The sequence below is a fragment of the Cinclus cinclus genome, chromosome 16 (assembly GCF_963662255.1).
Source record: "Cinclus cinclus chromosome 16, bCinCin1.1, whole genome shotgun sequence".
NCBI classification, from domain to species: domain Eukaryota; kingdom Metazoa; phylum Chordata; class Aves; order Passeriformes; family Cinclidae; genus Cinclus; species Cinclus cinclus.
In genome coordinates, this window is record NC_085061.1 from 12,611,602 (window position 1) to 12,628,896 (window position 17,295).

General features: G+C 57.6%; 4 protein-coding genes across 6 annotated transcripts; 3 read left to right on the top strand and 1 right to left on the bottom strand.

Moving 5' to 3' along the window:
* The first annotated feature begins 706 nt into the window (after positions 1 to 706).
* Positions 707 to 3,826, top strand: LOC134050524 (deoxyribonuclease-1-like). Its single transcript, XM_062503658.1, has 8 exons — positions 707 to 853; positions 1,464 to 1,552; positions 1,708 to 1,791; positions 1,908 to 2,023; positions 2,781 to 2,893; positions 3,171 to 3,328; positions 3,413 to 3,509; positions 3,773 to 3,826. Exons 1-8 carry the CDS (start codon positions 707 to 709, stop codon positions 3,824 to 3,826), a joined length of 858 nt encoding a protein of 285 aa, XP_062359642.1.
* A 1,721-nt stretch (positions 3,827 to 5,547) lies between these two features.
* Positions 5,548 to 9,130, top strand: LOC134050480 (deoxyribonuclease-1-like 2). The gene is made up of 8 exons (XM_062503577.1): positions 5,548 to 5,694; positions 5,987 to 6,075; positions 7,431 to 7,514; positions 7,631 to 7,731; positions 7,812 to 7,924; positions 8,144 to 8,298; positions 8,416 to 8,512; positions 9,029 to 9,130. The coding sequence occupies exons 1-8, from the start codon at positions 5,548 to 5,550 to the stop codon at positions 9,077 to 9,079; spliced, it is 837 nt and encodes a 278-aa protein (XP_062359561.1). The 3' UTR covers positions 9,080 to 9,130.
* A 181-nt stretch (positions 9,131 to 9,311) lies between these two features.
* ECI1 (enoyl-CoA delta isomerase 1) lies at positions 9,312 to 15,278 on the bottom strand. 3 transcript variants are annotated; one of them, XR_009933700.1, is made up of 8 exons: positions 15,207 to 15,278; positions 14,796 to 14,942; positions 13,752 to 13,879; positions 13,021 to 13,167; positions 12,039 to 12,160; positions 11,157 to 11,335; positions 9,547 to 9,807; positions 9,312 to 9,458 (listed from the first exon to the last, which is right to left on the bottom strand). XR_009933700.1 is itself a non-coding variant. In XM_062503722.1 (7 exons), the coding sequence occupies exons 1-7, from the start codon at positions 15,244 to 15,246 to the stop codon at positions 9,641 to 9,643; spliced, it is 930 nt and encodes a 309-aa protein (XP_062359706.1). In that variant the 5' UTR covers positions 15,247 to 15,278; the 3' UTR covers positions 9,312 to 9,640. The 3 variants fall into 3 exon arrangements, 2 of the variants coding, with proteins under 2 accessions (XP_062359706.1, XP_062359707.1); XM_062503722.1 differs by having other exon boundaries at positions 9,312 to 9,807; XM_062503723.1 differs by lacking the exon at positions 9,312 to 9,458 and having other exon boundaries at positions 9,739 to 9,807; positions 11,050 to 11,335.
* A 503-nt stretch (positions 15,279 to 15,781) lies between these two features.
* Positions 15,782 to 17,269, top strand: PTX4 (pentraxin 4). Its single transcript, XM_062503355.1, has 2 exons — positions 15,782 to 15,910; positions 16,037 to 17,269. Exons 1-2 carry the CDS (start codon positions 15,782 to 15,784, stop codon positions 17,267 to 17,269), a joined length of 1,362 nt encoding a protein of 453 aa, XP_062359339.1.
* Positions 17,270 to 17,295: the final 26 nt, after the last annotated feature.

Below are 17,295 nucleotides of genomic sequence, written 5' to 3' on the forward strand. Positions count from 1 at the left end.
GGCTCAGGGCTCAGATCTCACAAAACTGGTGAAACATTACCCTAGACAGCTGAGTGCCACAGGAAATACTTTCCAGACACCTTCCCCAGTGGGTGAGAGCTGCAGCACTGCCTTTGCAGAGGGTCCTGAGGGAGCCAGCCTGGGTAAGGATGGGGCAGGCCCACTGCTGGGAGATGGGGGGTAGGGGGGTGGAGGGGCAGGTTACCCCAGGTGAGGATGCTCCAGGCAGTGAGGAAGGTGGGGAACGGTGTCAGGGAGGATCCATCCCTTGCTCTGTCACAGCATGGATGCTGTAAGGTCTTTGGAGTCTCTGGCACTGATCAAGAGAAAGATGGGAGAGGCACAAGTCAAGGGATTTGGGGTCCACAGCAACTGCCACCAATCTCAGGCCAGAAGAGGTGTCCAGGCTGAGCTCTTCCTCATGGGGAATGAGGAAGTGACTGCTCTGTGTCACCATGAAATGGCATTTACTTGTTTGCCAGTGAATTTTCCACTCCAGCCTTGTGAGTGATCTGGCCTCCTTCCAAGGAGGAACAGGTACAATGAGGCCCCATGCAACAGAGGTGTACAATCTGGTTCACCAGAAAACAGACGCCTCCCAGTGAAACTGGTATGGCCAGTGGGAATACCCTGGTCATTACTGTTGTCTGTCCCAAATCCCTCTCCCAGCCAGGAGGGCTGAGCCCCTCCTGCACCTCTGCACAGGATGGCAGCCTCGAGGCTGGTGTTGTTGCTGCTGGTTGCAGCTTTCCTGCTGCATGTGACCACCACGCTGAAGATCAGTGCTTTCAACATCAAAGCGTTCGGGGACACCAAGATGTCCAACCAGACCGTCGCAAGTATCATCGTCTCTGTGAGTGGGGGGAGAGCAGCAGGCCTGGACATGCTCTGCTGTTTGGGATGCAGTTAGCTTGGTCAGTGGGACACCTGCTTCCTTCATTCATCCATCCATCCATCCATCCATCCATCCATCCATCCATCCATCCATCCATGTGTTCATCCATACACCCATGCATCACCAATCCACCTGTCCACATCTCCTCATGCAACATTTATGCCTCCATCCCTCCACCCAACCAACCATCTGCCCATCTACTCATCCATCCATCCATCCATCCATCCATCCATCCATCCATCCATCCATCCATCCATAGGTCAAGTCCTTCATCTACCCGCCCATCTGCTCTTCCCCCATCACCATCTCCCACCTCAGGCCACCTCTGCTCTTGCTGGTCCCCAATCAAGGCTGGGAGATGTTTGATGCTGCCCAGGTGGTGGATAGACAGGGCCCTTCCAAGCCAGAGCACAGTAACACATGAGTGCCTCCCTGGCCTGAGGCCCCTGCTGCCCTCCCTGCTGCCCTCCCTGCTGCCTGGGAGCTTTTGCAGCCCAGAACAGGTAACCATGGGTACCCCCAGAGCAGCTCCTGGCCAGGGGAGAGCAGCTTGAGCTTGTCCCCCCAGATCCTGTCGGAGTACGACATCATTCTGGTGCAGGAGGTCCGAGATGCTGACCTGAGTGCTGTGAATAACCTCATGGACCAGCTCAACAGGTGACCCCAATGGCTTGGTGTGGGAGTGACTGCAAAGGGGATTTTGGGATGGATTCCAGCCATGCCAGGGCACCTCTGGCTCAGCTGGAGAGAGCCTGATGGATGCTGGGAGGCACCAGGAGCCTCATTTCACCCTCTCCACAACTTGCTCCCAGTGCTGGGGAGCACCCATACAGCTTTTTGGTCAGCATTCCCCTGGGTCGGACCAGCTACAAGGAGCAGTACCTCTTCATCTACAGGTAAGGGATGTTGCCAGGCATCACCTGCTGCCCTCCCCAGCAGCCCCCTGGGTACCTTTGGGAGCCCTGCCTGTGGCAGGAGCAGTTCTGGAGGCTGCCCTGCTCTCCTCCCTCAGGTCAGACATGGTCTCTGTGCTGGGAAGCTACTACTATGATGATGGCTGTGAACCCTGTGGGAATGATACCTTCAGCAGGGAGCCCTTCATTGTGAAATTCTCCTCACCCACCACACGTGAGCAGAGCTGACATTAGGGGATTCCCAGACCTGGCACAGGGTCCCCTCCATGCAGGGATGAGCCCAGATCTGTGCCTCCCAAGTATAGGAGGGTTGACACCAGGGTCCCATCTATGGATGCCCTTGGGTCTCTGCCCAGCATGGCCAGAAATGCCTGCTGTTTCCCATCATGTGCCATCTCCTATCAAACACTTTCCATCACCTGTCATCTCCCACCATGAGTTTTCTCCAGCTGTGTGCCATCTTACCTCTCCAGCTGCTTCCCATCGTGTCCTACATCCCATTATGTGGTACCTCCCATCTTGTTCTATATCCTACCATCTGCTTCCTCTGGCTGGGTGCCATGTCCCACAGTTTACCATCTCTTATGACCTGTCATCCCACATCCCTTCTATCTCCCATCATGTCCCATTTCCCATTTTGTTCCATTGCCTACCCCATGCCATCACCTCCACTTTCTGAGAACCTCCTCAGGGCACACAAACTATCCTATCTCCTGCCCAAAACCATATTGGCTTGGAAATGCTAATGGGAAACAAGCAGCAAACCCCAAACAATGCACAAAGGTATGCAGCTCCCCACTGGAATTTCCAGTCTGAGGTACAGGCAGAGCACCAAACTCAATACACCCTTTTCCTTCAAGTGCTTTTCCTGGCCAGTAGCTGGGGCTTGGCCTGGGGTGGTTTCCTGGGGTTCCTGTTTCCTGCTCAGGGGCCGCACCCAAGCCAGGGGCTGATGGTCAGCTGTCCGGCAGAGGTACAGGAGTTCGTGTTGGTGCCTCTGCATTCCGAGCCTAGCCATGCAGCACAGGAGATTGATGCACTCTATGATGTCTACACTGATGTCATCAACAAGTGGGGTACTAATGTAAGCAGCGTTGAGCAACCTGGCTCCTCCCCAGGGCAGCCAGGTGGGCAGGTGGGATGAGCATGTCCCACAGGTGACCTTTTGTACCTATCAGAGCAGGTGCCACCCCAGCAGTCTCCAGGCAGGGAGCTGCTGGAGGCCCTCCTGCCATTACTGGGGACTTGTCCCTGCACACTGGGTCACCTCAGGGGGGGGTTGTAGCCAGCCCTTAAGATTTTAGGGAACCTTTGCTGCTCTGTAAGGTGTGTGGACAGGGACTCAGTGCTCTGCCCTGCAGGACATAATCCTCCTGGGTGATTTCAACGCTGACTGCTCCTACGTGACCAACTCCCAGTGGCCGTCCATCCGCCTGCGCTCCCTCCGCGCCTGCGAGTGGCTCATCCCTGACAGCGCCGACACCACCGTGGCTGACACCACCAATTGCGCCTACGACCGGTGGGTGCCGTGGCAGGGGCTGCTATGGGGGGGCTGGCACGGGGAGGACTGATGGCCACCAACACCCCTGTGATGCCTCGGCAGCATCGTCGCCTGTGGCACCGCCCTGCGCCAAGACATCGAACCTGGTTCCGCCACCGTCAACAACTTCAAGAAGAAATTCCACCTCCAGATCAAGGATGTGAGTGAGGGGCTGGGTGGAGCATGAGTCCACCCGCACTTGGATCTGCCCCACCAAAGCACCTGGGAGCATGGGAGGGCTCCCTGTTCCCAAGGATGCACCTAAGGGCAGCATGACCCCAGCTGTTGTACTGAATCAACCCTCCAGATTAAGCATTTTGGGGTATGGTCTAAATTCTGGGGGTCCCAGCCAGCCATGATAGTGTCAGTGGGTCCAGATGAGCTGTGGGTTTATGAGTTGACTCTGCTCTTCCTCTCATGCAGGCTTTGGCTGTCAGTGACCATTTCCCAGTGGAGGTGACCCTGAAAGCCCACTGAGCCTGTCCCTGCAAGAGTGGCTACCAGGACACCGCAGCACACACCTGCATCCCTTGTGGGAGCCCACGTACTACTGGTGCCAGCCAAGCTGCCCACTGTCTCTGCAAGGAGTTCTTGGGCTCTTGTGAAAGTGTTATGCTTTCTGCTTCCAATAAAAATGAGCCTTTTCCTGCCTCTGCAGCTCTGGGAAGGAGTTCCCTTCAGTCTCCTCGCAGCCCCTGGTGTCCCAGCCCCTCAGCCCCCCTGCCAGAGAGACAGGGAGGTCCCCAGGGCTGAGGGACCTCCTGCTATCAAGAGACCTGGACCCATGGGGTGGTGAGCTCTGCTTCCCTCTCAGATGATGGTGGCAAAAGCTGGGACTCTGGGGAGGGGCTGGGGGGCTCCAGGCTTTCCAGGGTGCAGGATGCTCTTCCGCCAGCTCACAGTGCCACATCCTGACACAGCCTGCCTGACTGTGGGGATGCTGACAGGGCGCTGACAGTGAGGGTGCGGGGAGGATGTGAGTCAGTTCCCAGGGGGTTTGGTGCTTCCCAGGGGGTTTCGGTGCCGATACAGCACTGAGGGACACAGGACTCATCCCGAGACTGGGTGTGAGGATACAAAACCTGGCAGTGCACATGAGAGCCCAGCAAGTCCTGGCACGAGCAGGTATCAGAGCCAGCTGCTCCATTGTCATCCTGGGGTGATGCCATGGGCCACACTGATGCCGTGCACTGGCATGGGGAATGCCAGCCCTCCTCGGACTACTTTGGGTCACCAGTGGGACCGTTCAGGGTGACACTGGGGCTTCTGCAGGGGTTTGCAGCCATCCCCTTTTTCCGTGGCTGGTGGTGCTCACCTGCCTGACCCAGACACTGGCCATTTCCTTCTCTTCCCTCTAATTACACCGTCTGAATCACCCAATTAAGGCCAGCGCCCTTCACCTCCTGCCTGGCCACCGTGCCCACTGTGTAATCCAGGTGTGACCCCCAGATGGCAGCCCCCCAGGTCCCACATACCCATCCAGTCCCACAGGGATGCCCCAGCATTTCCAAGTCTCCGTTTGTCCTTTGCTGTGTCAGCACAGGGATGGCTGGGCTGGCCCCACCCTGTCACCGTGTGGGATTTTTGGTTTCCCAATGTGGGAAGGAGTTTAAAGTCATGCCAAAACCCCCACGGGGGTGTCCGACTCATCCTGCTTTGCCGGCACCTCTGCTGGGAATAAAACCACCCATCCTGCTGCCGGCAGAGCAGAGGTGCCGCGCATTCAGCAAGGTAAGGACGGATCCGGGCTCAGCACCTTCAACTGACAACCAGGTGGGACTGGAATGAACTGGGACAAGTTGGGATGAGGAGTCATTCCTTATCCCAGTAGTGGGGGCTGTGGTGAAGTTTAAAGATGTGGAACAGCCTGGGGTGCCTGGAATGCAGACAGTGGTGGATGGGGCTGGTGGGCAGTGAAGACACCCTGGTGGGGGAGTGGACCTGGGTGATCCCTGGAGCTGGAAGAGGCCGAAGCACAGCGATGGGACAGGATTTATCTTCCTCTGGGGCTGGTGAGCTGGCAGACTGCCCACACCACCTCTGCAGCCTGCTCTGGGCACTGCCCACCATGATACACTGTCACACACCAGGACTTTGGAAAGCTCTATTTGTTTTTTTCTCTACCCCAAATCAAAAATAGTGTTCTGAGTTCATCTCCCATCCCTGCACCCCTGTGACTCAGCATCGATCCTGGAAGAATGGGGACTGTGACACTGGAATTGTCCCTGCTGGCTGTGGCCCTCCTGTGCCCAGCCACTGCCATGCTGCGCATCGGTGCCTTCAACATCCAGGCCTTTGGTGACACCAAGATGTCCAACAAGGCAGTGGCAGAGATCATCATCAATGTGAGTGCAGCCAGCGCACGGTGGGGATGGGCTGTGTGCTGGGATCAGCCCCAACACAGCTCCTGTGCCAGAGACTTGTGGGGATGTGATGGCATCTCAGTGCTAAGGATGGCCTGGGTGGATGAAGGCTTGGTGGCTTGTCAGGCACAACCCACACTCCCTCTGAGCCCTCCCTGCAGCCATCCTGGCATCAAGGGACATGCAAGTCCCCATGGTGCTGAAGCCAGAACCAGGTGCCTGGCTGGGAGATGGATGGAGGACTGGCCCTGAGCTGTTCCTCTCGGCCTCGCAGGTCCTGCGCCGCTATGACGTGGTGCTAGTGCAGGAGGTGCGTGACTCCGACCTCAGCGCCGTCACCGAGCTCATGGAGCAGCTCAACAGGTACAAGAGGGGCTAGGTCTGGGATAGCAGCACCAGCAAGGAAAGCCAAGCTGCCTAAGCAGTAAGAGGCAAACAAACAAACAAACAAACAAAAAAAAAGTTGTCCATCAACAGAGAGTTTATTTTTGGAAAGAAGAATAGGAGAAATGTGCTGGGGTGAGGAGGAGGCACTGAAAACAACACTGGGAATAACCCAGTGATGTGAATGGGAATACAAGTAACAGAAATGCCTTCTGAAAGCTGTAAGTTCACCAGAGCACGCAGGATGGAAAGAACTACATCTCTGGAAAGCTCTGTCTGCAAAATCCAACAGGACAGGACAGAAGCAAGAGAGAAGGAAGGGACAGGCAGACCTTGCACCCCAAGACCCTGTGAGTGGCAGGAGGACCTTGAGATGGACCCAGCAGTGGATGATGCTTTGAGGAGGGTTGTTTTGGCATCCTAGGAGGAAAAGGGGCTGCTGGGGTGGGCTAAAACTGCCCACAACAGGGTGGCAGCCCCTTCAGCAGCTGGGTGCTGATCCCATTTTGGAGGAGAGCATGCCTCAGGACCGTGTGGAAGTTGCTGCTGCCGTGTCGAAAGGCTGCCAGTGCTCCTGAGCAAGTGTGCCCAGCCCATGTCCTCACCCTTTCCGTGTCCCCTCCAGCGTGGCCACAAAGCAGCCAGGGCAGGGAGGGTGACGCTGGGTGCTGCAGAGCCCCAGGCTGCTCACTGACCTAATTTAGCTCTGCTGCAAATGAAGGTGAGGAATGTCCCTGGAGAGAAAGGGTGGTAGGAGCCACCCCATGTCATGCTGTGCCCAAGCAGCCACCTGGGGGACAGGCACTGGGGGATTCAGAGCTGCTATAGCTCATGTCACCCCACAACCTTGTCGGATCTCCCCCCTGGTCTCTCTGACCTGCCTTGGCTAGCACAGGGTCAGAGAGATGGGGGATTTTTTATCTGACATGGACAAAGGTAAAAGATTAGAGGAGGCTCTCCTTCCCGGGATGATCCAAGTTTATTGTCCTGAAGAGTTCCAGGGAGAAGAGAGAGAGTATGGGAAACGCGGGGTATTTTCACTCCCAACTCAGAGGCGGAGGAAGCCCGGGTCACAGCCACTCAGGGCTGGCCAGGGGAAAGGGAGGGGTTAAGGGAAGGGGAGACAAACCGAGAGGGGAAACAGAACAAACCATCCTCAGTGCAATATAAAACCATAAATGTGCATTACAACATCACCAGGGCACAATGACCCATGGAGACCGTAGTTCAGGACCAGCTAGTGCAAACCCCGGGGTCACCCAGTTCCTGGACGTGACAAAGCCAATCCAGGATGGGCCCAGCCACATCACTGTCCTACCTTTTTGTCTCTGCAGTGCATCCACATCCTCATATGACTATGAGATCAGTGGTCCCCTGGGACGGGAGAACTACAAGGAGATGTACCTGTTTATCTACAGGTAATGGGGCTGGCAGTGCTGCTGAGTGTGCCACGGCACCGCAGGGCCACCAGCACCACGGAGGGGATACAGGGATTGTACCAAGTCCCAGGGTCACCAACATTTTGTCCCCACAGGACAGACACTGTCTCTGTGGTGGACACTTACCAGTATAAGGACCCTCAGGATGTCTTCAGCCGGGAGCCATTCATCCTGAGGGTCTCAGCACCCAGCACCAGTAAGTGGGGGAACAAGTGGCCATGGGCTGTGGCATGCGGTGGCCATGGTCAGCTCTCTGATATCCCTCTCTCTTGGCAGAGGTGAAGGAGTTTGTGCTGGTGCCCCTGCACTCAGCCCCACATGATGCTGTTGCTGAGATTGATGCGCTCTACGATGTCTACCTGGCCATCATCAACAAGTGGGGGACCGATGTGAGTGTCACCAGCACTGGGGGGGCACCAAGGTTGACCACTGAGCTGTAGGGACTGTCTGACCCACACTGGGACCCTGCTTTGAGGCGAGCACAGCTGGTGCAGGAGTGGCAGGGTGGGAGCCCTGTTCCTGTCCCATGACAGGGCGGTCCCTGCCACCCCCATGGGGGGCAGGAACAGCCCATCACCCACATCACAAGCCTCCCATCTCCCCTGCAGAACATGATGTTCCTGGGGGACTTCAATGCTGACTGTTCCTACGTCCATCCAAGTGACTGGTCATCCATCCGCCTGCGCAGCAGCGACATCTTCAAGTGGCTGATCCCCGACAGCGCCGACACTACCGTGGGCAAGTCAGACTGTGCCTACGACAGGTGAGTGCTGCCACCACCCCTGTCCCCTTCCCTGGCACCCCAGTAACACCCTGCCTGCCCTGCACTGCCAGCAGGGGCAGGACTGACACCCACCATCCACCCACATCTCCCCAACAGGATTGTGGTGTGTGGTAACAAACTGAAGAGAAGCATCGTGTCAAACTCAGCTGGTATCTACAATTTCCAGCGTGCTTTCCAGTTGGATCAGGAGGAGGTGAGCCAGGATCACACCTGATCCTAGATTTGGGGCTCTAGCAGGCACCAAAGCTGAGCTGGCCCAGGTTGCAGGGCTGCTCTTGTCTCTTTGAGGGGCTCAGGGTTTCCAAGGGTGGAAACAGGGATTGGGGAATCACTTCCTATTTCGGGTCACTTCACTTCCCAGTGGGGAAGAGATGCACAGTGTTTTTTATGGTCTTCCATGGGCAGGACTCAAGCTATGGGGTAACCCAAACCAACCTTCAACCACCCATCACTGGCCCCAGATGAGACACGGGGGCTTGGAGGGCAGGTGGCCCCTGCCAGTGTCCACCCCAAGCCATGTCTGGGCACCTCTCCATGAGACATGCCAAAACTGGAGCCTTGTGTGTTGCACGTCTTGGGGTTGGGGACAGTGTGCCCCCTCCAGCAGGCAGAAGGTTCTGGCATGGCAACTGACTGCCCTGCCAGTCCCAGCAGCACAGCGAGGGGTGAGTGGCTCACTGAACATCTCCCACCTCTTGCCCTCTTCCAGGCCCTGGCAGTCAGTGACCACTACCCAGTTGAGGTGAAGCTGGTGGCCTGAGCTCCTCCCACAGCCACAGACCAGGATCCAGCTCCAGCTCCCACCAATCCCCATGAAGGTGTTCTGTTCAACCCCATCCACAAGTCCTGTGCTTGGGCTGCCCCAGATCCCAGTCTGGAGACGGACAGCAGCTGGCTGTGCCCAGACTCACCTGCCCACCATGAACCAGAGCCTGGAGACAGGCTATCAGCCAGGACACTGTGACCACAGACAAGCCAATGAAGCATCCATCTCCTACCTCATTGAAGATTTATTGACAAACTTCATTTCAAGATTAACTGCTGGACAGGAGGGAGGATATCCAAGGACCGCTGGGCTCAGGCCACAACGTGTTGAGACCCTGTCCATTCCTTGGGGGGCTGAGTGGGCTCTCCCTGCCCTTGGGGAAGGCAGCATGGTGTCAGGCACTCTACAGGCACAAAGGGAAGGGGCAGCTGGGGCGGCTGTGGGAGCAGGTGGCACATCACCGATTGCTGGCACTGCAGGTGGCTTCACTGTGAGACCAACAGCTACTGCAGCATTTCAGAGGGTGACTCGACCTCCCAGGGACCAGCTGGATCCTCAGCTCTTCCTCTTCTTCAGCATCTCCATGTACATGCGGAGGGACTTCTGGATGGACTCTTTTGAGACGAAGGTGATGAAGTTCTTGATGTCCTCCTCCCGGTGAGCTACCAGGCGGTCCAACACTGCCTTCCTCATCATGGTCTTGGTGAGCTGGCGGGCATGGTCTGCAGAGAGGACAGCAAGGATGAGGAACAGGCCCTCTCCTTATCCCTGACCAGCTCTCAATGCCACCAAATGCAGATCTAATGGGGAGAGATCACACAGCAAAATGCTCTTGAAAGCAGGAGGGAAAGGGGTAAGAAAAACCCATCAGCTGGGAGCTGAACTGGATCAATTCTCATACAATAAATTATGGTGTACTGCTTAGTGGGAAAATGACTGATCCACTGGCAAAGATGACAAAAAGTTGTGTACCTCGTTCTCTCTGTGCCCTCCAGAGCCCTATATCCACCTCCAATACACACCAGTAACCAAACAAAATTCCTTCTTATCTGAAGCTGCTGCGGCTCTAAGCTCCCATGAACCAATCCCTTCAATCCCTGCAAGACAGTCTGCTCCTGCCAACCATGCTGTACAAAGGCCAGCAACACTTCCCTCAAGCTCATCCCTGGGCCTGTGCCATTCCATATGGATATGTGGATGCTGCTGGAGCAGCAGAGGCTGGTGGAACTGAGGCCTCCAGCACACATCTGCTCACACCCCCACACAGCCAGGTGCAGTGATGTGGTAGCACATCTGCTGCACAGATGTTGTATTCACACACTTAGTGACAATGAAATGAGGACTGATCCCCTCCATCCACACACTGGGAACCTTGAATTGCTCAAGCACCCGGGTGCTGAAGCCATCTCCACCCAGACACAGTTCTGATTTAGGGGAATGATCTCCACAGGACCTCCTGGAAGTCAGGAGAGGGCACAGCTGAGACATGCTCCCCCAGTCTGGGGGGGGTTGGTGTTACTCTAACACCAGGACAGCAGGGAGGAGAGGTGACATGGGCTGAGAAAGTTCAGATCTGTGGAGAGCCCTCTTCCAGCCCAGGAACCTTGTGCTGCAGCCACAGAGTAGTCCAAACACATGATGCCTGTGCTGTCTGCCTGTCCTCATCCACACCCCCATCACTGCCACCCAGACTGCCAAGAGTTGATTCAGACCACAAAAACAGCCTGGCAGCTGCCCAGGAGCTCTCATCCTGGCTGTTCACTCAGCTCCACAGCAGCTTTCCTGGGCTAACACCTCCACTGACAGACAGAGATTCGGTTTGTTTGTGCAGCTCAGACATCTCCAGACTGACTCAGCAGGGCTGGCAGGAAGAGCTGAGCTGGAGCCACGTGCCCTGAACGTTAGCACAGTGTCCCTCTCTGTTAACCCAAGGCTGCTGGGACCGCTGAGCTGAGCTTTCTTACCTCCAACAAACCACACCTCCCCTTTTAATGGACACTGTTACATAGCCCCCCTAGCACCATCTGCACTTCCCACTCAGACCGGGTCTCCTCTTCTGCCAGAGGTTTACCAGGAAGGGCCAGCCACTGTGCCATGACAGCTGCAGCTTTCTCCATGAGCTTCTCCTCTGGCACCAGCTCATCCACGAGGCCCAACTTGTGGGCCTCAGGTGCAGGGTGGAGGGAACCCAGCTGGAGGGAACGTTCAGCAATTCGGTGTCCCACAACATTCACAAATGTGTCCTTAAACCTGCAAGAGATGGGAGGGAAAGCCACACTCAGGGGCAGCTCACCCAGACATCAAGAGCTTATAGAACCCTGGTCCCACTCCCCAGGCTCAGGGCTCTGAGAAGCATCCTGGTACACTCCTCAGGTTCAGTGCTCTGGACAGCAGCTGTGGGCTCAGTCACAATGGGAAAATGATGTGAGAGATTTTTGGTAGTACCCCTATCCTCTGCATGAAAGCTGCTGTTTTTAGTCTCAGTGCCTGTGGGTACCCACTTGCTGTGACTGAAAACTCCTTCCCAACAGTGCATTTATACATTCCTAGGGCAAACAAGGGCCTGTGTGTCAGTATCTTAGTACCCCTGTACTTTCAGAGATCTCCACACCACAGGATTTTGCACATAGACTGCATGTACCCAGAGAAAAGCCTATTCCCAGACCAAGTCTGACCCATGAGATCTTCTAGCACTAGTTCTGGAGTTAATTGCAGGGCCAGAACTGAGATCCTTGTTGGTGCAGGATGTGAGGACCTTCTGCAGGCTGGAAGCTTTTCAGATACCTGCAGGACATGACAGAAATGAGGTGTAATCTCCTGCAGCTGCAAATACCTGACCCCTGACACACAAACCACACTGCTGTGACCTGTTGAACTGATTAATTAACTCCTCGAAGATGAATTCTTTCTAGAGACCTACACATGATACTAGAAGTAGGAGGCACTGGCCTACCAGAAGGGAGCCACAATGCCCAGCTGGGCTTCGTTCAGGCCAATGCTGAATTTGGGGTTCTCTGCCATGATCCTGTAGTCACACGACAGGGCAACAAGGCAGCCCCCGGCCGGGCTGGACCCCTGGCAGAGAGAAGGACAGAGTGAGTCCAGGACATGGTTACAAATATCCCCCAGTGTTACTGATCACTCCAGAGCATGGCAGACACCAGGAAGACAGAGAAGATGTCCCCCAAATTTCTGACCACCTGATCTGAAACAGTCCTAAAGAAGATTTTTCTGATGTTTATCAGTGTTTCATAGAATCACAGGAGGATTTGGGTTGGAAGGCACCTTAAAGCCCATTTCATTCCAAGCCCCCTGCTACACACAGGGACACCTTCCACTAGATCATGTTGCTCAGAGCTCCATCCAACCTGGCCTTGGACACTTCCAGCGATGGAGCTTCTCTGGGCAATATGCTCTAGGGCCTCACCCCCCTCACAGGGAAGATTTCCCTTCCATTTGTGACCATCTTTTCCATGGCTCAGTGCTGCTCAGCCCTGCACAGGATGCCTGAGAGAAAACCCAAGTGTCTTCAGCGGGGGGGCTGTGGACAGACACCACCGTGAGCTGCCAGGGCAGCACCGCCCTGGAAAACGAAAACAAGACACCAAGAATGCAATGACCCATCCATGGGCACGGAGACCCCAGCAGCACTTCCCTGCTGGCCAACAATGCTGGCTGGAGGAGCAAAACCTGCTGGAAATGCTGCTGTAACCCAGCAGTGCCTGTAGCTTACACAGAGCCTGCAGCATCCCACACTTCCACACCTTCCCACACCCCACAGAACTGACAGACACGAATTTCACCCAAACACCCCAACAGATACATCCCTGGATGAATTTCAGCCTGGTTTTTCAGTTGTCCCTGTCCACGCAGTCCAAGGCAGCCACAGCAGGTGACAATCCCACCCCCAAGGAAGGCAGGCCCAAAGGACATACATTGACTGCAGCCACTGTCACCATGTTGGAGCCATAGAGCCGGAGCCACATCTCCTGCACAGCTCTCCAGAACTCAGTATAGTGCTCCACACTCTTCCCACACATCTCCGTGATGTCCAGGCCAGATGAGAATATTCTGGGGACAGCCTGGAATTGGGAAAGAAAAGATATCACAGAGAGTCACAGGGAAGGAAGGACCCTTTAGCTCTTGGCCTGACAGCTTGAGCGAAGGGAAAATGATGAATATGTGATATAAATCAGGGTCTTTTGGGGCTTTGTAAATATCTCCCCAGTGCTCCCACAGCTTAGATTACCCCATTAACATGGCCTGCAATGCTGGGCCTCTGCTTCCAACATGGTTTCTCACTGTCAGGGTCCCTGGGTGAGTACATCAGCCACACAGCACAAAACCTGTCCTGTCCCATTACCAGGCACCAACTTATCCCCACACCACATCTGAAAATAAGCACTGGCATCTCCCAGCAGCTCCCTGGGGAGCTAGGAGATGTCACAGAATTTGCTAAGTTAGCAGATAAACAAATTTGATTTTCATTACAAGGCACGCTTGGCTGCCATTCTTCTGCTAGAAAAGGGCACAGAAGAAAGATCATCTGCCAAGAGCTCCCTCCCCTCCTCAGTTCAAGGGGAGCCAATTGAGGTGAGCCAATCCAGGGTGTCTGAGGGCCCCCCTGTGCCAGTAATCAGTGACCCAAAGAGTAGCAAACACTCACAGAGGTGATGATCACACCCCGGCAGGCCCGGTTGTTCTCCAGCTTCTCCAGGCTTATGGAAAACTCTGTGAGGAACTCCAGGCTGAGGCTGTTGACTGGGGGACTCTTGAACTTCATCATGGCAACACCTGTGCAGGGTAAACACAGCAACATCAGACCCTCCCCACAGCAGCTCACACTGCCCTGCCCAGGGGAACTTCACCCACCTCCCTGTTTCCATCACCAAACTGTCTTCCCATTCCCACTCAACAGCACTCCTGGCTATTTAAAAGCTTCCAGAGCAGCAGAGTCAAGAGCAAGGTCCTGCTTTGACCAGATCCACCCACAAGCCAGGGTTACTCAGTGAGTGGTGGACTTGGAGCACAGACCAGGCCATGTGTGGTGGCACCCCACGTGTCCCAAAGCCCAGCCACCTTCCAGGTCACGGTGCCCAGCAGCTCCCTTCTTTCTGGGGTCAATGGGGAAGGTCGAGCTCGCAGCTTCTGTCACAGCTAACAGTCTGTGTCCAGGGGGTCACACACCTGCTAGAACCTGTCAGCACCATGAGAAGGACTATGAACTCTTGACCCTACCCAAAAGGTCCTCCCTGAGAGTTTAGCCTGGGTGCTGCAGACATGGCCAGCTGGGAACAGCACGAGGACACACCCAGGCACCTGAAAGCAGGACTTGGGAAGATACAAGAAGAGGCACCTTTGTTGGTAGCCAAGTCACAGAAATTCCCAACAGCTCTTCCCTGATGGAGCACTGCCACTCTGCCCGGTGCCCAAATTAGTGACCCCCCAGACGGGACAAGGCAGAGGCAGGGGACAATGACAACCAGGATCTGCCTGTAGCACCAACCACATGAAGTATCCACAATTGGTGAGACTCCCAACCCCAAAAGCTTCTCTCCGAGGCTCCTAAACAGCTGCAACATCTAGGGCTTTGCTGACTTTCAATGCCCAGAGCCACACATACCATGGGACAGGTGTACAAGGGACCCTGCCTGTGCCCCACAATGCCCGTGGGCTGAGGGTGACGCCGCAGAGGTGCCACCCGCCGTACCTGAGCTCTCGTCCAGCTCCACCTGGATCTTGCTGTTGCTGAAGGAACGACATGGGGCGAGCGGGAGGCCTGGGGCCTGCAGGGGGCTGGGGGGCGGCCGCGTGGCCCTGTCCCACGCTGAGGGGCGGCAGCACAGGGGCAGCACACCTAGGGGACACAGACAGGTAAGGACGGGAAGAGCGCAGCCCTCACAAGTGTGGGTTGTTGCGCTCCCCAAACGCGCTCTGCACGGACAGGGCGGGTCATGGGGACACCCTGACCCACTCAGGGAAGATACAGGGACAGCCCAAGACACGGCAGGGGGACACGTGGAACACCCTGGCGGCAAGGGAGGGGCACGGAGAAGCAGCGGGGGCTCGGGGATACGTCGAGCCTCCCGCAGGGAGAGGTCGGGGCAGGGTCCGGGCGCACCTGAGCGGCCGATCCGGCGGGCGAGGGTCGCAGCCGCCATCTTGTGTACGGCTCAAGGGTACGGGGCGGGGCTTGCGAGGGGCGGGGCTTACGAAAAGGGCGGAACCCCAACAGCGCCGCGCTTTAGCCCCGCCCGTTGCCATAAAAGCTCCGCCCACCGGTGGCGCTGCGGTGCACATGTGCTGCCCCCTCGTGGTGATCCTGCCGCATCGCCCTGTCCTGCCGGCACTGACCACTCCGTACTCCCTGCCCGGACCTGTCCTGCCTGTGCTTCCCGGCCTGTTCCCCCTGCTCTGCATCCAGCCATGTGCCCAGAGTCCCCTCTACACCTTTCTGCCCCTCACAGCCGAATACCCCCGGCCTGGCCCCGGCCGCGGGACGCCGGAGCCCGGGAGCTTTGGGCCGGGGCCAGCCGCCCCCGCAGAGCGCTGGCCCGGGGCCTCGGCGCTGGGAGCCCCGGTGGTGGGCCGTGCCAGCGGTGGCTGCGGATCTCATCATGGTGGAGGCTGCCCGGGGGGACAGCACGGGGGCCAGGGCCGGCCTTGCCGTGCAGGCAGAACTGGTCCGGCAGCGGGATGGCGGGGATGGCGCTGCCCCTCTGCCTGATCCTCGCTGCCGCCCTGCAGGGCGGCCTGACCCGGGCACCGGGGCCCCTGGCCCGCCCCGGCCCCCTGCTCCTGCGGCTGCGGCGTCTGGAGGAGCAGGTGGGTTCCCGCGACGGGGAGGGGGTGCTGCCCAACCTGTGCCAGGGGGACACTCGGCATTTTGGGTCGGGAAGGGACCCGGCATGGGGACGTGGGCTCACGCCTCATCATCCCACTCCCTTTCAGTTTCTCCGGCTCCAGGAGGTGACACTGAACCATCTCCAGAGCATCGCCAGCAACTACAACATCTCCTACAACATCGATGGACGTTTCCAGGCACTGGCGGAGCAGGCGGAGGCGGCCGACGCTGCCCGGGCCGCCCTGGGTGCTGAGCTGGCCCGTCTGGCCACCGCTGGCCGGCGGCTGCGCCGCAGGCTCAAGAGACTGGAGGGGACAGTGGGTGCCCTGAGCCCACTACACGGCCTGGTCACCCACCCACCACCAGCTGCACTGCTGGAGGCTGGCACCAAACCGCACGGTCTGCCAGACACTGCCCGCAGCCGGGGCCAGGCTGTCCCCAGCACCCCCAGCCCTCGCCGCCCGAAGACGAGGCGGTGGCAGCAACACCGGCAGGAGGAAGGGCAGTGGCTGTCGGCTGATGCCGAGGCTGGCGGAGCACCCGAGGAGGATGAGGAGACCACTCGTGATGCAGTACCAGGACCCCAAACCATGGCACCGGTGCTTCCCACCGTAACCACGGTCCCCCAGGAGCAGCCCCCAGCCCCCCAGCAAATGGGAGAGAGTAGGTACGGCCCCCCCGCTCTGGTGCCCACCTCCCCCGCCTGTCGCACCAGTGCCGTCCTTCTCTTCCCCAACACCTCCGCTGAGCACAGGGCCGTCCTGGGGCTGGGGCCACACCGGGGGCTGCGGGCGATCTCACTCTGTTCCTGGCTGGCCACCCCAGCCCCTCGCCTCGGTGCTCTCCTCTCCTACGCCACCGAGGACGGGCACAGCGAGCTGGCCGTGCGTGGCCGTGGTGGGGATCGCCCTGGTTCTGCACGTTTCATCGTGGGGGACGGGCAATTTCGGGAGCTGCCGGTGATGCCGCTCCTGGATGGCAAATGGCACCACCTGTGCCTCACCTGGTCCTCCGGCCAGGGCCAGTACCGCTTCTACGTGGACAGGAGGCTGCTGGCTGCCGGCTCCGGCTTCCAGCAGGGCAATGAAATTCCCGCTGGTGGCTCGCTGGTGCTGGGCTCGGGGCAGGACGGCCCCAACATGGACTTGGGCACTGCAGAAGGTTTTGTGGGTCACCTGGCTTCTTTTGCTGTCTGGAGACGGGCTCTCCTGCCCGGGGAGGTGGCCAGAATGGCGACCGGGCGGGGGCTGCCCCGCGGCCCCCTCCTCACGCTGGCCGATGCCTCCCTGCAGGGCGGAGTGCGGAGGGTGGCATGTCCCTGCCTCCAGCGCTGCCTTTGACGAGGCTGACAGCAGGAATGGTGCCG